This window comes from Artibeus jamaicensis, unplaced genomic scaffold, assembly GCF_021234435.1.
Source record: "Artibeus jamaicensis isolate MK-2021 breed Jamaican fruit bat unplaced genomic scaffold, CSHL_Jam_final scaffold_916, whole genome shotgun sequence".
NCBI lineage: Eukaryota > Metazoa > Chordata > Mammalia > Chiroptera > Phyllostomidae > Artibeus > Artibeus jamaicensis.
Window position 1 is genome coordinate 37,624,017 of NW_026522059.1, and position 21,135 is coordinate 37,645,151.

General features: G+C 41.6%; 1 protein-coding gene across 1 annotated transcript in view; it reads right to left on the minus strand.

Moving 5' to 3' along the window:
• PREX2 (phosphatidylinositol-3,4,5-trisphosphate dependent Rac exchange factor 2) overlaps positions 1-20,240 on the minus strand; it is a 226,910-nt gene extending 206,670 nt beyond the window's left edge. Inside the window, exon 1 of the mRNA XM_037148935.2 lies at positions 19,548-20,240. Within this exon, the coding sequence (XP_037004830.2) occupies positions 19,548-19,688 (141 nt within the window). The 5' untranslated portion in view covers positions 19,689-20,240. The remainder of the gene's footprint in view (positions 1-19,547) is intronic.
• Between the last annotated feature and the right edge of the window lie 895 nt (positions 20,241-21,135).

The window sequence follows — 21,135 nt, forward strand, 5'->3', positions numbered from 1 at the left end:
TGGTAGTCAGGGAAGGCCTCGCTAACACCTAAAAGAAGCACAGGAGCTGACCATCAGGGTCTCTGGAAGGACGGTGCTCCAAGCAAAGGGAACAACAGTGCCAGGCCCCGAGGCAGGAGTATGCCTGGCATGTTCCAAGAGCAGCGCAAAGAAGACTGTGAGGCATCTAGTAGATGCAAGCAGGAGGAGAGGCAGAAATTCAAGGCTCAAGTTCAGCGTGACCACCAAGGGAATAAACATGAGTGGAAAAGGGAAAGGGTCAGAGCAATGAATCCTGGGCCTCCGGGAAACGTATCGTGTAGCTTCAGCAGCTACACCTCACGGAGAAGAGCAACCAGCCAGGGACACTGAGACGGAGGAGCAGAGACAGCAGGAGAGTCAGAAGAGTGCAGTGTCCTGGAAGAAAGTGAGGAAGATGATGAAACACTCCTTTAGGTCAAGCATTGATTTAGCCCCATTGGTGACTTCGAGAAAGGCATTTTTGGTGGAGTAGTGGAATGAACACAAGCAGGGCTGGGTTCAACAAAAAGTCTGAAGAGAGTAATGTTCATTTATCTGTCTTTAGCCTAACCCTTCTTTCTGGTCTCAGAATAACTGAACTCTGCTTTCTTCTACACAAGAACGTTTCCTTTGTCACTTATCTTCAAACAATCTTGAACCTGCTGTCCATCTGGGTTATCTCTGTGGTAATTAATACTGGAAATAATAATGCTAATCTTTGCATTCTCCTTTATGACAAAGTACTCAAAGTCTACCTCCACTCCTTCTCCCCAGAACTGAGACAGCATGGGAAGCACAGGCTTGGGAACAAGGAGAGGTGAGCTCTCTCACGAACCCATGAACCCTTCTGAGGTTCCTTTCATCTTCTATAAAATTGCAAAGTTAATCCCTATATCACCAGACTGTTGTGCAGGTTAATGATAATGTGATATAATAAACTCCCATCATGTGGGAGCTACTTGACAGACATCAGTTACTTTCCCCATTTTCCTAGTAAGCAGCAGAAGGACCAGATGTCAGATCTATGGATGTGGAAAACTAGAGTCAAGTATGGAAGGGGAGCATCAGAAAATCCATAAGCACATTTAACGGCAGAAAAAAGCCTATTCTGGCCCATGATTGTGGTCATTCTGCCTCATTTTCGGTCATTTTGACCAATTTAATATCTGTCTTTCTAGTGGTGATTTTTGAACTACTCCGCAAATGCACTCCGATTCTCAAGTCATTCTGTTTTCTTCTTTGTTACCTCAGAGCTCTCTCACTTTTCAAGGAAGCAAGTATACAATTTAAACCAACTGATCCAAGTTTTAGGGGCATGTTGGAAAAACGTTATTTAACTCCTCCTGGATTTATGTGTGTGTGTGTGTGTGTGTGTGTGTGTGTGTGTATGCCATTTTGTTCATTTCCCTGTATTTCTCAACCCTACCTACACATTAGAATCAGCTAGAGAGCTTTTGAAAAATGTTGAGTCCCCCTTTCCCCTTACTCTGAAATTCTAACTAAGTTGGTCATCTAAGTAAGAGTAAGGCCATCATCATATTCCCCACAGATTCAGTCTTTCAACCTCTGTTGGGCTCAATGGGATGATCTCTTCCAGTCCCCCTGTACCCAACAGAGCCACTCCTACCATCTACTGCCTGTCTGAAGCCAGTCTGCCACATGACTCTTCCTGAACCAAGATTCCATTCTGCGACTCCCTGGCTCAGCGAGGTCCCCTAGCTGCTCTCCACTGTATACTGATAGCTCTCACCTGCCTCTTCTGGCATTCGAGGCTATCTATCCACCACCCCCTGACCCCAGGCCTCCCCAATCTCCCACCGCCATTCCTCCACAGCAGCCCTTCAGGATAACCATTTTGATCCCTGATCTACAAAAGCAAAACTGAAGAATGAGACAGCCTTTTCAACAATTCACACCGAACTCAAACACCATAGGCCTTCCTTCTTTGTCACTAGAGCAGCCATTTTCAACCTTGTTCATCTTCAAGGCACACGTAAACAAATTACTAAAATTCTGGGGGCACACCAAAAATATATTTTTTGCAGATCTCACAAAAAATAGGTGTAATTTTGATTAATTCACATTGGACAGATATTGTTGTGTTGGCTGTCATCAATTTTTTATTTGACAATCCAAAGGAAAGAGGTCAGTGCCCCTGACTAAATAGTCAAGTATGGCATGTTTTGAAAATTCTACAACACACTGGTTGAAAATCACTGCAGTAGAGTGATAGATGTTTCTCTCTCATACTGATGTTTCTTCCTCACATTGATGTTTCTCTCCCACTCTCTCCCTTCCTTTCCCTCTCTCTAAAATCAATAGCAGTAGCTCCAGGTAAGGACAGAAGGAAGGAAGGGAGGGAGGGAGGGAGGGAGGGAGGGAGGAAGGAAGGAAGGAAGGAAGGAAGGAAGGAAGGAAGGAAGGAAGGAAGGAAGGAAGGAAGGAAGGAAGGAAGGAAGGAAGGGAGGGAGGGAGAGAATCTGTTTATATTAAGTAAATTAGTGTAAGAATCTAATTGCTAAATGGCTTCAGAGAGCTGGGCCCTGGGTGAGCAGGTGGGAGAAAGCACCCCTGCACCCCCCTGTCCTGACCCTCCAGGCTCTAATCTACAAGACTCTGAGCAGCTTCATGTGTGACATTAATTGCATCACAATCTCCTAAGAAGAGACTGATTTTCTCACGTTATTTCACATTTCTTACTCTGAAGTCAAAAGTGGGATTATCCCTTGATCAAAAAAACATGAGTTTGTAACTACCAGTGTGAGAACTCTTAACTCCAAGTGTTTTTGGTATATTTTCCCAAACTAGAAGCCCAGCCCAATCTCTGTAGGAGGTTGGTGGGCCTGAGAACTCAAAGTAAAATGCCAGCCTTTACTTGTAAATTGATTCCATCAGAGACATAGAAGGGTGAAAATAGATTAGGGGTATTGTTATTTTTGCTGGGATAATTAATCCCATGTCATTGAAAGGCTGATGAACGTTACAGTGTTTTCAGATGAATAGGAATGGCTCTCATTTGAGGTTTAGGGATTTGGGGGCTTTTAAATCATTTTTGTTTTCAGTTTGGTGTGGTATTTCGAAAGCTGAATTGTATCTGGACCTTATCCTGTGTTCCATGAAATTCAGAGGCTATGAGTGCTAACAACAGATCTTAACCTTCCTCCCAACAACTATTACTCAAGCATCGTCAAGTTAACACAGAAAGCCACTTTGCACTGTGGTTTCCCAAAATGAGGGAGATAACTGATTTCTCTCTTATTTTTTCATACTCCCTGAATCTCTAACCTAATTATACCACCAGTATAAACAATCAAGTGGAAGAAGCATTTAAGGTGCTGGGAATTAGAATAAATCGAGCTGTAGAAACTTGCATTACAGGACGTTAAGACTGGAGTCAGGCTCAGATGATGGGCAAGAGTCTCCGACTCTGTCCCTTTGGTCTGGAGCAACCCATTTTACCTCTGTGCATGTGGGACCGTAAGTGAACCGAAAGGCCTTTTTAATGTTCACACAGTGGTAGCAAAGTGAGCTTGCTGACCTTACACAAGCTGTCGGGAATGTTTTCAAGCTTTTCCTGAAGTCTCAGTCTCTAGGTAGGACCAGGCTTGATTTATTAAGGAAGGTCTTTGTGTCTCCTAAGTACTCTTATAAATCGTACAATAATCATAAAACATTAATATACTTTTCTTCATGGAAAATGGACTAAGGGAGTAACTATAAACTAATTGGCTCAAATGATTATTCTAATGATCTCAGAAAATAAGTTTTAATAAAGACAGTTAAAATCTATTTCTCCTTGTTACAAATATTGGTCCTAATCTTGATTATTATAGGATCATCCATCCCTCAGACGTTATCACAAGCCTGAAGTTCTTACCCTAAACTATGGGGCAGTCCAGGAAAACGGTCTGTGCTAGAGAATCTGGAAAGTGCAGGATGCCAGGCTGCACCAGACCAGAGTGCACAGGAAGGGGCTGAGCAGCAGGAACTACATTTCTCAAGAGTAAAAGGTGGCAGAGATCCTCCGAAGCTGCTTCCTTGGCTCAGCTGTGTTAACCCTTGACCCCATTTCCTTTCATGACCCGCTGAAATGTCCAGATGTTATCTTAGACCAGCTTCTAAACCCAGTGATCACCCCCACGGCAGTCCCTGTGCTCTTCTTTAATGAGCACCAACCATCAGCAGCACTCAGTGCCACCTGCTGGGGCCTGGGGACCCATGACCTGGATGAGTGCTAAGATCCTGAGCAGAGCACAAAGCAGAAAATCTCACAGCCCTAAGAGCTACTGATGGCACTGAACACTCGTCACAGATTTAAAGGGAGGTTCTGTGTCTGACTCCCCTTCTCCACACTGTATCTTACACTATCTCATTAGACAAATTACTTGCCTTTAAGGCTCACTGCACATATTCTGCACACAGTCTCCGGGTTAGTTCAGCACAAAGCCGTTAGCGCTTAGGGCTGGTTTGCCCCACACCGCATTCTCAAAAGCAGTGCCACTGATACAGGCGAGATAAGAATACCAACTTTTTTTTTCTTTACTTTGAAACAATTGGGCAGACAAGTCACAAATAGAATGGAAACGATTTCAACCTTCTGTGGTAATTGTGTTTGCACTTCCTTTTAACTTCTATGATGTATTAGCCATAGAATGGTCTCTAAAGAGAAACGGAAGAGGAAAACACAGAACCTTATCAAAAAATACAGGCAGCTAAATCCCTTCCCTTCAGTTAGTAATAAGTCTATTTCCTCTCCTTTGTGCTACAAATTCAGGGAACTAAAGAATGAAGCCCCACAAAAGGCTGCTTAAAAATTCCACTTACTGAACTAACTAACCCTGAACAAAACTTCGGCCCCAGACTCCGAGCTCCTAGACTCTATTAACAGTAAGGCCCCCGAGATGCTGAGGGGGTGGGGCCATTTTCCACAGTCCTGAAGTGACCTTTCCCCTCCCCCACAGCCTCTGGTCCTAGCTCCCAGACACTTCACAGGCCACAGAGGGGCGGCATCCAGCTGTCCTCACTTCTCAAGGGAATCACTTCTTCGGGGACATCAGGGAGACAGTACTGTAGGAACACTGAGTGGGGAGGGGTTGCCAGGAACACAGCTTACTCTTCCTGTTCCCTCTCAGGGAAAAACCTTAAGCAACTGAAAAAACGTATGAAAGGGCTTCATACCTCCCCTTTTAACTCACACTTGGGCCTATCTAAAGTAACAATGATAAAATGGGCTTTAGATTAAAACTGACCGCTCATTCTGGTTCTCCGACCCCTCAACGCCACCCACCCTGCTGGGTGCCTTTGTCCCCCGAGGCTGAAGGACAGACACCTCATTTCATTTCCAGCAGAAGCTGCTCAGCAGCAGTGCCCTGGCGGTGACGACCCTGGTGGCAGATCCCACTAGACATAAAGCTGCTGTGACCGGAACCAGCTGGCAAACACGCTACAAAATAAGCTCCTCAATGGCATAAACATGTAACAGGAGGCAGTGGATTTTCATTTTTCACTGCCAAAAAAATATGCCTATTATGTTCAAGGCAGTGTGCTGAGAAATGCCCGCTGAAGAATTAACCAGTGAAAGCCTTAAATCTTCGTCCCAATGCTTCTGCTGATCTGTTCTATTAACTTTATTACCAATGTACATCTGGGTTTTATAAATTAGAATCATACTGGAGAGTTAAACAAGAGATCTGTTTCCTCTTGGATAACGATTATTAAGGTTAACAGTAAAAAAATAAATGTTATTTTCTAATTTTTTAGAGACTTACAGGAAAAAAGTGTGACCGAAAAAAGTCAATTCCTGCCTTTTCCTCACATAAACTGTCCAAACACAGATTTTTATTTTGCCTCTGCTTCATTCAACTTCCTGCTGTTTACGTTACCTAACATATCATACGTTTTACTTTTTTGAATTGTAGCTCCTGGTTTAGAGTGGGAGCTTCATGAAAGCAGGGATTTTTAATTCATATACACACACACACATACATATATATGCATATAATATATCCTCTCAGGCTACAACAGTGATTGGCACACAGTAGGTGCTCAACAAATATACTCTGGAATATTAAGAATCAAAGTATCTGGACCCTATGTTTTTGAAAACAATTATTTGAAAAGATAAACTATAGTGCTCAGCATACTAGGTTATTATTTTAAATTACCCGACTCATAAATTACACTGTGCTGGAAATAAGGTTTTTTCACAAATTAAGTTAGTTGGTTTTGGAAATGAATCAAAAATCACTCTGAGTCCATTCAGTAGTAATTTTTTACAAAAATTTTTATTTCTGCGTTTTAAAATTACTAAAAATATTATTTACCATATGTTAAATCCTAAAGAAAACTCTAGAATATCATAGAGGAGTTAAATGTTGAATCTTGGTAGGTCAGAAAAAAAATTTGTAGGGAAGATATATAATACAGTATAAAAAATATATATTTTTCTCTTTAAATCTAGTTAGCAGATTTTTATTTAGAAAATTTATTCAAATATCCTGGCTGACTACCTGGCTTAAGTTTACATAATGCCATTAAAGTTGTATCTGACCCAAATCTTCAACTCTATAAATGTGTATGTTTAAAATTAAGAATCCATTCAAGTATCAACTAAACTCCCAGCTTTTCTTACAATCTAACTTTACCCTGGTTCCTATAATTAAGTCAACATTAAGTATAAACTTGAAAAATACCTTAAATCCCAATGTATATTTATTTGCTACCCTCAAAAATTCACCATACTGAGAAGGCACAGTTAATATCTGAAAATCATGACCTCTCTGAAAAACATACAGCAGAAACATCAATTTCTCAGATTTCAACTGAAAGCTACACTCATCTATCTGCAGCATGAGTCCTTTTGGACTCAAAAAATGTATATAGTTGTGCTACTTGACCTTGCTAGGAACTGAGGAGAACACCCCGGTCTATGTAACACACTTATTTATCAGACTTCATTCCAGAATGATTACCAGAATCCTAGGAACTCTGTCTCACCTAAGTGATCAAAAGAAGTAGGCCTGCCAACAGAATCCCAGGAATAACAATCATTTCAATTATGGAGTCACTTCATTTGTGTTTAAATTACATTACTGCCTTCTACCAATGCAATCTACACAATAGCCACTGAATGCAGAGCAGCACACCCATTTTGGAGAGTAGAAAGAACATGCATGAGTGTGTGTGTGTGTGTATGTGTGTGTGTGTGTATAAAATTAACCCTTGCCTCAAATATCTTCTGATTTAAGCCTGTATAGGATAAATATGAGCTATATTTCACAGCTAAAAATAAGAGTTCAAATCTATGAAATACTAAGTAAATAAGTACAAAAGGATCCAAAATAATCATAGAATTAAATTAAAGCTAAATGAAGTCTCAAATATGATGTACAGTAACAGATTACCAACAGGAGAACTAAGACTATTTTGAAAAGGTGTATTGTGTGTCATTATTTCCGAGAAGGAAGCTCCTGACTTTTGGATGATCTCTGGCTCCTGAATACTTGCCTGGCTCTGACCTGTCTTGGTTGACCATCAGCATCTGCTGCTCTCTTGCTCTTGATAGTCTGCCTAAATGAACTACTGTTCCTTCCTGACTTCCAGCTTCCGTGTACTTCCAGAGTGAAGTTCTGTGTCTGGATTCCGACACCTGCCTTGGTTTTCCTAGTCCTGATTAACGACACTGGCCTCGCCATCTAGAAACCGGCTGAATCTTGGAATAGCTGCACAACCCACTCAGAATCTGCACCCTCCCACTTAGGAGCTGATCAGCGTGCTCCCAGGTGTGAGTTACCATGATGTATGACTTGAAGGTAGTTGTGAGTTATATGTGATTGTGTAGCACCTGACACATACAAACACATAATAGTTGATGATTTCATTATTACCCTACCTTCATTACTTTAGATTTCATTATTTTAGAGACTTCAGAAAGATTAAAAATTACACAAAATTTCTAAATTCCCCCCCCCCCCAAATTATTCCTGTAGCAAAAGCCAGTGAGGATGGGGGGAACTTTAGGGCGCTCTTACAAACATATGTGAAAAGATAATATTAGATGGATTTTTATGTGAATAAGAATGTTATTTTAAAGAAAAATAATTCAAATTGTATTTTAAATATGATAGATTCTTACAGTAAAGGAATTCTGGAATTTTAATGTAAATGATTTTCTGAAGACACAAGCCTAAAGTACCACTAGGGCCCAATATGTGGCAGAGACCACAGCATACTTTGCTCCTCAGTATTACTCCTCCAATTCTTTATTTTACTGTAGAAATCTCCGAGCTATACACATGGCTGCCCAACTCACAGCACACTTCCCAGTCTCCTTTGCTGCTCACTCAGCCAAGTTATGAAGTTCTGACCGAGAGGATGAATGTGAAAGTGATGTGCAGAATTGGCCTCACACCCTCCCTCCCCCTGGGTCTGGAATGGGTAAAGGGCCCTGGCACACCAGCTCCAACCATACCCACAGGAACACTGCAGTATATAGGTTCCCCAACCTTCTTCGCACAATGGAACCACCTGGGGAAACCACATAAAATACTAACGCCTGGCTCTCTCTCCTACAGACTCAGATTTAATTGGTCCTGGGGGATGACGGAGCAAATGATAGAAGGAACAAGAGTCTCTGAATACCCTGATGGAGCTGAGCTGCTTACTCTTCTGGAACATGGTTGGGAAATAGTATCAAAAAACTAAGTAACCAGAGCTCTAAGAAAGAATGCAAAAAAGGCCATGTTGATTACATACAGCTTTCATATCCACAAACAATCCTTCTGTGTCATTTAAACTACTGGTATTTGGCTGTGGTGAAAGCAAACAAATATGCTTATAAACATACATAATAAACATACATAAAAAATTCTGGTCTTTAAAAGAAAGAATATATAAGTACAGGTAAAAAAAAAGTTGTAGTGTCTCTAAAAAAAACCACTAAAGTATACCAATAGCAAAAAAAAGAGAGTATGGTCTGAGGGAAATCATTGCTAAACTAAAGAAGATTCATTAAAGAAAAATTAAAAATAAGATTTTAAATATTAAGACTCAGCAGTTAGACAAGACAAAGGTAGAAAAAATATATTAAAGTTTGCCAATTCATTAATAATTTGCATAAATCAACGACAGCTTGGAAGCAAAATGTGAAATCTCAAAAAGATGATTTTAGGACAGAGTTAAATAAATACTGACTTATCATACAGGCTCATTTCTGATAGATTACGGGTTAGACTGCTTTAATAAGAAAACAGACTCCTCCTGTTTTGTTGCTCTGTCATCCTCCACATGTGACTTCCGTTTCATGGTCCCAAATGGCTGCCCATCAACTGCCATCACAACCTCACGCCAGCCAGGAAGAAGGGAGAGAGTGCTTGCTCGTTTGTCATAAGAACACACTTTATAACACTTCTGCTCATCCCACTGCCTAGAACCTACACATATCCCACACCTAACCACAGCAGAGGCCAGGAAACATGATCTGAAGCTGGATAATAATGTAAAGAGCTAAACTTCTATCACTACAGAAGGAAAGAATGTTGGCTATTGGGGGCAGTTAGAAGTCTCTGCCAGAGGTCTCATGATTAAAAGGTATTAAAAAATTTAGAATAAACTGTGTCTAGAATATTCAAAAATGTTGTCAAGTGTAAAATATATAAATACTAAAAATATTTCTATATAAAACATTAACATATATTAAAGTTATAGAAAGTCCAACACAATGGAGATGTATGTACAGCGTGCAAAAAAATGAAAGTCCTCTTTTGCAGTTTTACCTCTGGGGAAGCAGTGACTTATTAAAGTAATCTTGGAATACATGGGAATGGGACTACCATTTAGGTGAAATGATGCCTTTCTATAGCTCCTCTCCTAGTGCTATTGAGAGAAATAAAACTTTGGAATGGAATTTCTGGAATTCTGAGACTTCTTTCTTTGGGGCAAATGAGAAACAACTAGAATCCAAGGGAGCAAGGCCAAGTTGAGACATTTCAAGGCATCAAAGGCAAACATCAACATTATTTGCGCAATCACTAAAAAATGTGTCACCATCTATAAAGTTTCTCCTATTGGCCAGAAGACAACTTAAAGAGGTAATTAAAGCAACAAAAGTGGCAGAACAAAGCCAAACATAGATACCAACCCTTATGTAACTGTCTCAGAGAGACAAAGTTTTCGGATGAATAAAAAAGTTTACCCATTCTTATTCTCTATAGCCATATTTTTGTTAAAAAACCTAGAGCCTATTTTTATATCAGTCATCTAAATTTAAGCAGCTGGAGTCATTTCTTAAGTATTATACCATTTAACCTTCTCAGATGAAGGGCTTGCCTTCTAATGGAAAATACACATTTTGCATTAATGATGGAACACAATGACCTTGGCTTAGATTTTCTCCCACAAAACAGGTCCTTTCTTGTACACTATACTTAGCTATATAGTAAGGCTAGAATGCAACAAATTTATTCAAAGAACCAAAATCTGAAATCATCTACACTAACTAGAAGTGCTTAAAAGTCATTATCTCACCTTAATGTATCAATTTTCTTAAAATTACAATCATTAAATTCATTTCAAATGAAATAATTTATAAGAATGGAAAAAATAGGAAAAATTTTATTAGATCAGTTATTCGATTATGCTTAATACTATCGGAAAAGTGACCCACACTTTTAAGCAAAGAAAATCTACTAAAAATGTCTTTCCTGTATTTTTTATTATTTTTATAATGTCATACATGAAAAAAATCTTGATTTTAATATAGGTAAGACAATTTTAATAAGTTGAAAATAATAAAAAATCAGCTATTATGAAAAATAAATATACATATTTTCAAGGAATTAATGTAAACAAAAAGAACTATCTTAGGTCAAACAAATTGTACTCAGAACAAATATAATTTTATTAAGAATTAAAATACAATACCAGAAAAAGTGTGAAAGAACACTCAACAAAATGCTGTTAAAAAACCAACACTGAGAAAAATGTAATCACAACAAAACATTGTGAGATAAATCAATGTTTCTTTTTAAAAAGTATACACAATGCTTAGTGTGTACACTAAATGTAATATAGAACTTCTACAAAATTTGTATCATGGTTTAAAATTACTACATTAATATTTCCAAGGTTTGAACCTCATCATAACCATCAGGAAAGGTTACTTCTCTGTTTTGACTTTTAAATTTACGTTGCATTTAAGAAAGTCACATTTTAAAGAAATAATTATACAAAGATACTATACAGACACCCAACAAACCTCAGATGTCTATTTTGAATTCCCTTTACTCTTCCTGAAAGTGTATGTTCCAAATCTTTATTCCTGTTTTTAGGGACTCTCAACCAATACAAACAACAAAACAAAAACAAAGCAGAACACAAGGAACTCAACTCCACAGAGAAATTAAGACCACCGGGTAGATACCTCCAACTTCCCGGTCCCCTAACATGACCCTTGGCTTTACATCCTTCCCTCCCTGCAGAGGAAAGCATCCCTCCGCAGCTCCAAGACCACCCTCCCTGCATTCCCGAAGGCCCCTCTGGCCTCCTGAGGACCTTTATTTATTTGTCAAACTCTCCTGTGTGCTTCTAGGTTGCAAAAGGAAGAGGTCAGGAGGAGGCTAGGCGGCCTAAGCAAGTTCCAGGCTCAGTCTGTGAGGTGGGAGAGACAGAGGAGAGAGAGATGAACTCAGAGTTGGAGAAGGGAGAAAGAAAGAAAATGCTCACTACCTAATATTATCTTTTCACATGTTTGTCTCAGTTCACACAGTTTGTATATGTTATACAAACCTTCTGCCAGGTCTTTAACCCAAATCGTCAGATTACCTAAACTGATGCTTTCTACCTTCACCCCTTTGTCCCAGTGGGGAGGGTAGAGTGCTGGCGAGTGTTCACAAGGAGGGGTGCAGGCCACCCCAGCAGTTCCACAAGCTCTAGACTAGAGAAGCAGCAAGCAGAACTTTTACAAACGTAGAAGAGACGGCTTGCTCAGTCTTAGTTCTGCAATGACATTTTGCTGTGGGTATGTTCCACGGCACGGTGGCGTAGTGAGTCTGGCCCTGGTTTGCCGGAAGATGCACCTGACTTCTGCCATGCTCCTTAGTTCCCTTTTTATTATTTCCTTCTCCTTGGCTATACACATCTTCCTCAAACATCTTGGACAAAACCGTCCCTTTACAACACTAGCCTATTTCTCCCCTTGCATTCACCACCAAGTTCCTTGAATAGTTTCTCTACCTTCTTCACCTCCTCAGCTGCCACTCATGTCTCACCTTATTCTCGGGCAAGCTTCTGCTCACAGCCACTGCTGAAGCCAAAACCCCAACAATGCCCTAAGCACCAAACCTTCTATCTTTACACTACGTACTTCTCTAAAGTTGATTCTTGAAAGAAAACTTTCTTTTGGGAACTATAAATCCTTCTTGGCTGTCAAGAGATCACTATGTCCTGGTTGTTTGTTTCCACCTTTGACGGCTCAGTCCAAGCCACCTGGGCACCCTCCCCTCCCTCCCACCTTTCAGCATCGGCTCTCCGACGCCCTGCTCTTGGTTTGTATGCTTTCTTCCTCACACTGTTCCCCTTGAGTCATCGGAGCCACTCAACAGCTTCAGCACAGATGACTAGTTAATTTATAGCTCTCTAACTTTTGCCCAAATTCTTTCCTAAGTTTTATCTTCCTGTCTTCCAAAATCAGAATTTGCAGCTCAATGTGCAAAGCCAAGTTCACTTTTCTCCTTCCCCTAATACTGTTCTTCTCTTGCATTTCATTCCTCATTAATGACACTCCCCATCTTATCTTGGAACTGGAAACCCACACCCCACCCTGTATTCTCCATTCTACTTACCTTCACTTCTGAGTGAACAAGAAACCTAGAGTTTCTACCCAAGAAATGCCCCCTGGGTGTTTGGTTTTTTGTGTGTGTGGCTCGGTGTGGTATGATTTGGCATCTTCTTCATTGCTTCCACCTTAAACTAGACATTTCACATTTCGTACGTGGACCATCACAATGGCAGAAACTCCCAATGGGTAACCAGACTCCAGTCTTTGTTCCTCAGAACCTCTGACAGACTTATCTTGCTAAGAAAGAAAGCTAATCTCAACAGGTTCTATTTTCCCATTAACATCATCAATCATAATGAGATACACTCATGCGCGTGAAACCATAGACTAAAGACACCTCCCTCTGCGTAGGGAGTAGGCTCTGACCACAGGATGAATACTTCAAAAATCAGAATTATGAATGAATCCCAGTTAGTTCATGGCATATTTACTGCAAAAGTCAGGACACCTTAAGCGCAGCTTCCTGTTGCCACCCCCCTGTGTGCACCTCAGGCCAAGGAGTAGAACACAAAGAACCCAGGCAAGTCGTCCCAGGAGTAGTGCCCTGCCGGGGGCATCAAACGGAAGGTACCGAAGGGCTCAAGATAAAATCAGGGCAGAGTCTGCAGACCCAACGAGCAAGACGACTTTGGTAAGAGAAGAAATCTGTACTACACAAGCTGAGCTATGCTTGTTTCATGTTGCTTCTGGGATTACTGGCCTAGGCGCTCCTTTACTAAATAATAAGGGCACCATTTGAAGGTATAACCTGGCCCAGATTAAGAGGAGCAAGGACAGGTCTTCTCTGTGTGCGTGGGTGGACTGTTGAAGAGGCAGCATGTGCTGAGGGCCCGTGAGGTGGCAGAAACAGGACAGGAGGAAAAGGAATCTGAAGGTGACACTCTGAGACACAGACTCAGGGAATCGTGGCCTGGCGACTTCTTCCTGTGGGAGACCCCTGCCCAGTGCCAACCGTGGTGGCACTTGAAATTCTTAAACTTCTTTATCATTTCTTTTTAAAAAGAGCAAGCTGCCCTGGCTAGTGTGGCTCAGTGGATTGAGCACCTGGTGCCTGTGAACTTAAGGGTCACAGACTCAATTCCCAGTCAGGGCACATGCCTGAGTTGTGGGCCAGGTCCCCACTGCGGGGCGCACAAGAGGCAACCACACATTGATGTTTTTCTCCCTCTCTTTCTCCTTCCCTTCCCCTCTCTCTAAAAATAAATTTAAAAATCTCTTTTAAAAAAGAACAAGCATACGCTTACAATTGATTTCCCACTGTCTTTAGTTGAAGTCAGAATTTTAAAGAGTGAAATCCTACTCAAACCAGACTGAACTTATCTCATCTCCTGTGAATACCCAAAAAGCATATGGAACTTTTTATCTCCCTTAATGAAGGATATTCCAGTGCCCACTGCATGCCAGGTCATGCCAGCACACGTGGCATGCTATCCCAAGGTCACACTGAGCATGCTACATTGTGTGAACAGGGAATAGGTCATTCTCTGCCCTTTCTGGAAAATTCCTCCTCAGCCTTCAGGAACCAGCTTTATTATCACCTCTCCCCAAAACTTCTCTTGACCCCAGATTGAAGGAGCACCCTAATGTCTCCTTGCTCCTTTGCTTATCACTTTATTGTTGCACCTCCCACACGATACTGTGATTATTTGTATACTAAGGGTTGGCCCTGCAACATGAATTGCAGCAGTGGGGGGGGTGTGCAAAATACACCCAGTAACATAAGCCTTAACATAATGTGTTGAAGCAATTAATCTGCGCCTGGATAAGTTAGATCAGGACTGAAAGAAGTTGTTTTCAGATTCATTCAAACTGTTTTGTTTGCTTTTGCTTTATTTGCCTGTTTGTTTTTTGAGCACCTGCTATTTACAAAGCACTACATTTAGGCCAAGAAAAGCACACACAGGAAGTAAACATACTGTTGCTATTCTCTTGGAGTTTGCCATCTAGTTAAGTGGGTTTTCTCTTGGAGTTCGCCATCTAGTTAAGTGGTTTTTCTCAGCATTAGCAAAAACACAAACCAGGACAAGATGGGGCTATGCTAGAAGCCAGGGTAGAGAGCCGAACCCACACAATTCAGCTCCCCAGGCCCTTTGTGAGGACCCTGTAGGCAAAACACAGCACCCTGGAGCTCTACGGAGCACCATCTGAAAGAGCTAAGAGACACATATATCAGACCAGACAAGGTAATAAATATGCAGTTGTTGAGGGTAAATTGTAAAGCACCATACTTACTACAGTTGTTACATAGATATAAAGTGTTCTCGCTGTCTTAAAGAGCACTGAGCTCTTGCAGAATAGCAAGGGAAGGAGTGCCCTGACAGAAAGAAACAGGGTAGGGAGCCAAGAAGCAGCTCTGAGACACAGCACACAGGTAGAGGAGAATGCAATAGAGACAAAAGTTATACACTGAGGATGAGCGGCACGTGTTGGCTCTGCAGGACAACTGCAGCATCAGAGGAGATTATGGCGACTATTCACTGAGCGCACACGCCCCGCCCCAGCCAGATTCTGAGCTGAGCCCCATGCATACATCATCCCGCCCTCCCAGAGACCCGGAGACATTTACTGTCTCCCCACTTTCCAGATCAGGAAAATGGGGCTTGCAAAGTTCAGGAATGTGTCCAAAGTTATTGCGGCATATCTGACGTCAAAACGTGGGCCGATAACAAATTTCAGTATCTTCAGTTTATGGCAAAACACACAACTTTGTCTTAAAGTGCCCATAGTGTGCTGATTTGCCAAGAACAATCCGTTTCCCACTGTCATCGTTAAAAGCCACTCTCACTCTCAAAAGTGTCCCCGCTTAGACAAGAATGAACACAGTCATCCTGCCTCGCCACCACTTGCTACAGAGAAACACATCTGCACAACTGTCCAGGCCCACTGCAAAATAAAACTGGGAGGCCTTCTGTTCAAAAAGCAGAGGAGAAAGTGTTATTAAAGGTGCTGAAATAAGTTTTTTCCTTCATTTATGTATCCACTCTGGTCACACTCCATTGTCCCACTGGACTCTGCTTGCAAAAGACAAGCTCAAAGATAGATTTCGCAACAATTTCGAGATGGTGATAGCAGAGCATTAAACCTAGCACGAGGTCCTCCTGAGCACTAAGCCCGATGCCACTGCTATGAAGTGAGACCCATGAGGTTGGCCCTGATCTGCCCTTTTTGCATCCACTCAGATGGGTCTGTGAAACCATCCTGACTTTGGCAGGCCCTGGGACGAGGGTGCAGACAGGAAGCTGGCTGCAGGCTACTTTTGTCAAGACTTAGGACATTAAACACTACATCCATGATAGCATTTCTTTAGAAGAAATGTTTTATTAGAGTATTTCTAATGAAACACGAAATCTCATTTCCCAAACAAAACAAGAATATATAATGTATTTGGCCACTCTCCACCATTTTATTCTTCACCTAAAATAATTAATCTAGATAATATAATCTATCCATACTCTCCAATAAAAATTTAGAATACAGTGAATTCAAATAACACTGTGTTGCAAAGTTTTTCATACCTCAATGCCTGATTTAAATCATGCTTCTGTTTTAATGAAGACACAATGTTTAATTTAAAATATTTTGTTACAAAAGTACACATGTATATGAGCTGAAGTAATTATTTCACTATCTATACATACCAAATGTAAGAAAAACAAATCAGAAATTAAAGGATTAAGAAATTGTCCTTAAAAATAGGTAGAAATTTAGAAGATGGGTCAGTTTGCTTGTTGATTTGTTCATTCATTCATTCATTCATTCATTCATTCATTCATTCAGCATGTACTGAGTACCTACAATGTCTCAAGCACCGGACAAAATTCTGGGGAAACACAGATGAATAAAATGTAGCCCTCAAGAATCTTACATCCTAGTAGAATGAGACAAAGGTGAACAAATAAATGCATAGGCTGTCTTTGGTGCTAAGAAAGAAGTAACCACAGGGCAGAGTAGGTACACAGCAGTGAGCACTCTAACTTGGAGGGGGATACAGCAGACAGAGAGGGGTCCATGAGAGGTTTCTGCAGGACTTGAACTAAGTCTTGAAGGCCCAGTAGGAATCTAGCAGGTAACTAAGGGCTAGGGAGGGGCAAAAGAGGAGCCCTGAGAAAGCATGGCACCCTCGGGAAGAGAGCCACTCTAAATGACAGCAATAAACTTAAAGGACAGTCCCTTGTTCAATCAGGAAGTGTGTTCCTGGGTGGCAACCTGAGAGAGAGCATGGATACTGAGTCTATGTACAGAGAACAAGGCCATTGTCACAGACTATCTGGGACTGAGGTGGGGAAAGGTGCTCTCTCCTTCAGAGGCAAAGGGCTGGAAAAGAGAAGAGAAAAGAATCAGAAGTAAAAGATCTTGGTAAGAAAAGTTATCACCTCAGGCTATACGACCATTTAATCAAGAGCAATAATACCATTGTGTTGACTTATTTCCAGGCCCACAAGTGAAAATATGTTCTTGGTAAAATTATGTTTTCTATTTCTTTGTAATAAAGATAGGTGTTACCTTTCATCCATGTTGAGGCAACAACAGAAATCTAAATTACTAAAATAACAAATATTTAAATTTGACTTAAGAATGCACTATCAAATTTTTGCAACAAATTTACCACAGTACTTACTTCATACTGTAGCTAACTTTTTAATTACTTTTATTGTTTGTCTGCATTTCTAATTATTCTATTAGAATGAATTTCTACAACATGAATTACCAGGCCATAGGGTTTAAATATTTTTAAAGCTCTTGGTACATATTAGCTTAGGCTAAAATTAAAACTAGATTGACTATATCAACTGAAGGTAAACAAATATAATACATGAAAACAAAAAATGCATTATTTATTACTATAAATAATACTCAAGAAAATCTAATAGTGTATTAAGTATGTCTTAGATTGTGAATAGTTACAAAACTACACAGAAGTAAGAAAACTTTTGTTAAGGATGACTTTAGGGCCAGTCAGTGTCCTTGTGTTTATGTGTGTTTGTGTGACCACTTATGTGCACAAATAGTGGACAAAAGAAAATGAAAAATCCATAATTTCTGAATCAGATGAGAAGAATGAAATTATAAGATGATCTACTTGTAAATAGGAAAATGCAATTTGTTTTATGCCTCCCATAATCTCTTACTTAGCTCTATATAGCAATTAGTTTGCAGTTTTAATTAGCAGGTGTTAACATTAGAGGGAAAAGTGATATTTTAAATAAAGATCAACTTGGTTTCCAAGGTAGTTTAGATTAGCTATTTCTCTAAATTAGGAATTTGCACAGTATCTTTTTCATAAACTCCAGGAAGGCATAACTAATGCAATTTAAAACATGATTCAGATTTTTGTTAAGTCAAAGGACTTCATTACCACCAAGGTTTCAGAAAGCCATATCTGAGGTTATTAAAAGTCAAATCTTTGAAAACGTGCCTCTTTGACATTGTTGCATGGAAGTGTGCAATTCTACTTATTAGCAATTACCAGTATCGTCTCAAATGCCCATATATTTCTAAAGAAGGTAGTCCCTAGGGTTCAGGTAGATTGATTTTAACTTGTGAAATTAACCAGAAGCCAACCTACACACCTTAAATCCCTTGAGAAAATGTTCTTGCATTTTTGCCATAGCTAAGTAGTTAATTTCCTCTATCATAACCATAGGCAGAACACTTACACCTCTGAGAAAACTGAGCAGGAAGTTCGGCCTATGAAACATTTTCCTTTGGACCAGGGCTTTCCCAAGGGGGTGGTGGAAGAGGAAGGTTAGAAGCTGGGGTAGTCTGCAAAGGCCATGGCTCCTGAGTCTGAAGGATACTCTCCTGGGCATCTGGGTGGAGAGCAGCCAATCCTCAAATTCTTTGTCTTTGCAGCAGTGAGTAGAAAAAATCCAACTCTTGAGTGATGTCTCAGAAGTTTCTCTCACTCAGTTTTGTCCCTCCATATCCTACAATGAATGAACCTTTCACAAAGGCAACTTCCAGTTGGGCCAAGCTGAAACTTTGAAACAAAGTTTCTGCCAGTTCTAGGAAATCTTGAAGTTGTTTGACATGAGTTTTATTATGCGCCTCTCCTGGGCTCAGTGGTCACAGGGGACCCAGGACCTGACCGGGGACTGATTTAAACCAGGGGTGGAGGAGGAGTTAGTAGGTCTAGGATGGGGTCACCACTACATGTGTCTTTAATATCACACAGCTGCTAGAGATCATAACCCCGCTGCTCTTTCTGTGCCTACCCTCCATCAGAATCCTGCTTCAAAGATTATTCTAACTAAAGGGACTTCACTGCCATGGAATCTGAATAATGAACTCAGACTCTAGAAGAATAAAAGATTTTTTAAAAATGTATTTGAATGTAGCAGACTGATTTTAATCAGCAAGCCAAAATCCTAACACAAAATCCCAGGGGAGAAAGAGAAGGGGGGTAGCCGGGGGGCGGGGAGGGGGGGTGCACAGAGCAACCGAGCAGGCCGGGGCGGGGGTGTAAAGAAGAGTAAGTAAAGATGGGGACCGCCGGGATTCCCTGAACGGGCGCCTTCTCTCATTCCAGCTAACTTTCCAAACTAGCCGCTCTCCGAGGCCCTGCCAACGTAGTGCATCCCCAGGCATTAAACTTTCCCCCCAGGGGTGAGGCATCCGGATTCAGGTGCCCGGGATGCCGGGACCCGTCCCGTCCCCGTGCAAACAATGCCTCCCGCGCCCCGCCACCCCCGCGTCGCCCCTGCACACTCACCGACACCAGGAACTCCAGGGTCCCCACGTAGTCCCGCTCGGTCTTCTGCAGCTCGCTGAGCACGCACACGCGCAGGCGAAGCTGCTTCTCCAGGTCCTTGGCGCTCTCGGCGCGGCCGTCCGCGCGGCTCTCGTCGTTCATGGTGGCGGTGGGACCCCGGGCTGGCGACAGGGCTGCGCGCGGTCCGGTCCACGCGGTGGGAAAGGAAAGTTGATGGCTCTGCAAAGTCCGAGGAGGGACGCGCGACTTTACATGCCGGGTAGAGGCTTCGGCTGGGGCGCGGGGACCGGCCGGGGCGCTCGCTGGAGGTCCAGCGTGGGAGGCGCGGGGCGCTGCGGAGGAAACTCCCGGGAGATGGGGCTCAGGCCAGGGACCTGCGCGCCTGGCCCCGCCGCTCCGGCCTCACACGGCCCCGGCTGGAGGGGAGGCGGCTCTGGCAGCCACAGCGGTGACTTGGACATTAATCAAATGCTTTGTATCCATGTGACTCCGACCCTTTACCCTTCGCCAAATCTCAGGAAAAAGGAAACACAACCCTGGGGAAGTGTGTTGCGTGCCAGCTAACTAAACACACACACACACACACACACACACACACACACACACACACACACACAGCACTTGAGATGGAACTACTGGGAGATTCCCAAACCTAGGAGGTCACACTCCAAGACGCAGCTCCAGGGTTGCCCCTGTGTCTCCCGCCTATTGTTTAGCTCTAATGTGTTTTGTACGAACCCTGAAGGCAGAGAAACAAGTCCCCAGGCTTACATAACTGGATGGGAACAAAAACAACCGTGGTATTGACCCTCCCGTCTTTGAAAAAAAGCAAAACAGATTGATTTTGTTTGTTTGTTTGTTTTATTAAGGCACAAAACAGGTTTGCTTTTCACCACTTCCCCCCAACCGAGAATATTCCACAGGGTTGATACTGTCCTGCCGGCCCCGGGGAGAGTCAATTAGCATAATAAACAGAGACACTATGGGAAAGGGACTGCCCTGGCCTATGCAATAAGCTCCAGATACAATAAGCATCACCATTGCACTGTGCTGTTTGGAAGGGAGATCCTTAGCACGTCTGTAACTTTATTTCAACGTCTAGATGGTGTGTAAACCCAACCTGAGGCAAGATTATCTGTGCCAGTTTTGTCTCTAAGAGCTGCTATAATTTAAGACAGTATCACTAGTTATAACAAAGTTGTTACCAAATGCTCATCAAAAAACCTAGAGACGGCTTCTTAGGATTTGAAAATGGAGAGAAACAGAGAGCATGTCTTGATTTTAATGTTTATGTTTATTGCCTTTTCTCACTTGAAACAGATCCAGAACCTAATGAGCACTGAATAGTTCCAATTGATTTAACAAGCAAGCAAAAATAACCCATATGCATTTTGTCTTGATACCATGCATGTGTATTTTTCAGAGTCATTTTTCCTACTTACAGCAACTTTGAATAGTCTGCAATAAGTGACATTTAAATAAACGGAAGAGCGAATTGTTTTGATGCAAGAAAGTGGCACATTAATTTGCTCCAATAGTTGAAAACATTAGCAAAACTCTAAAAAATAAAGATGCTTCCCAATTATTG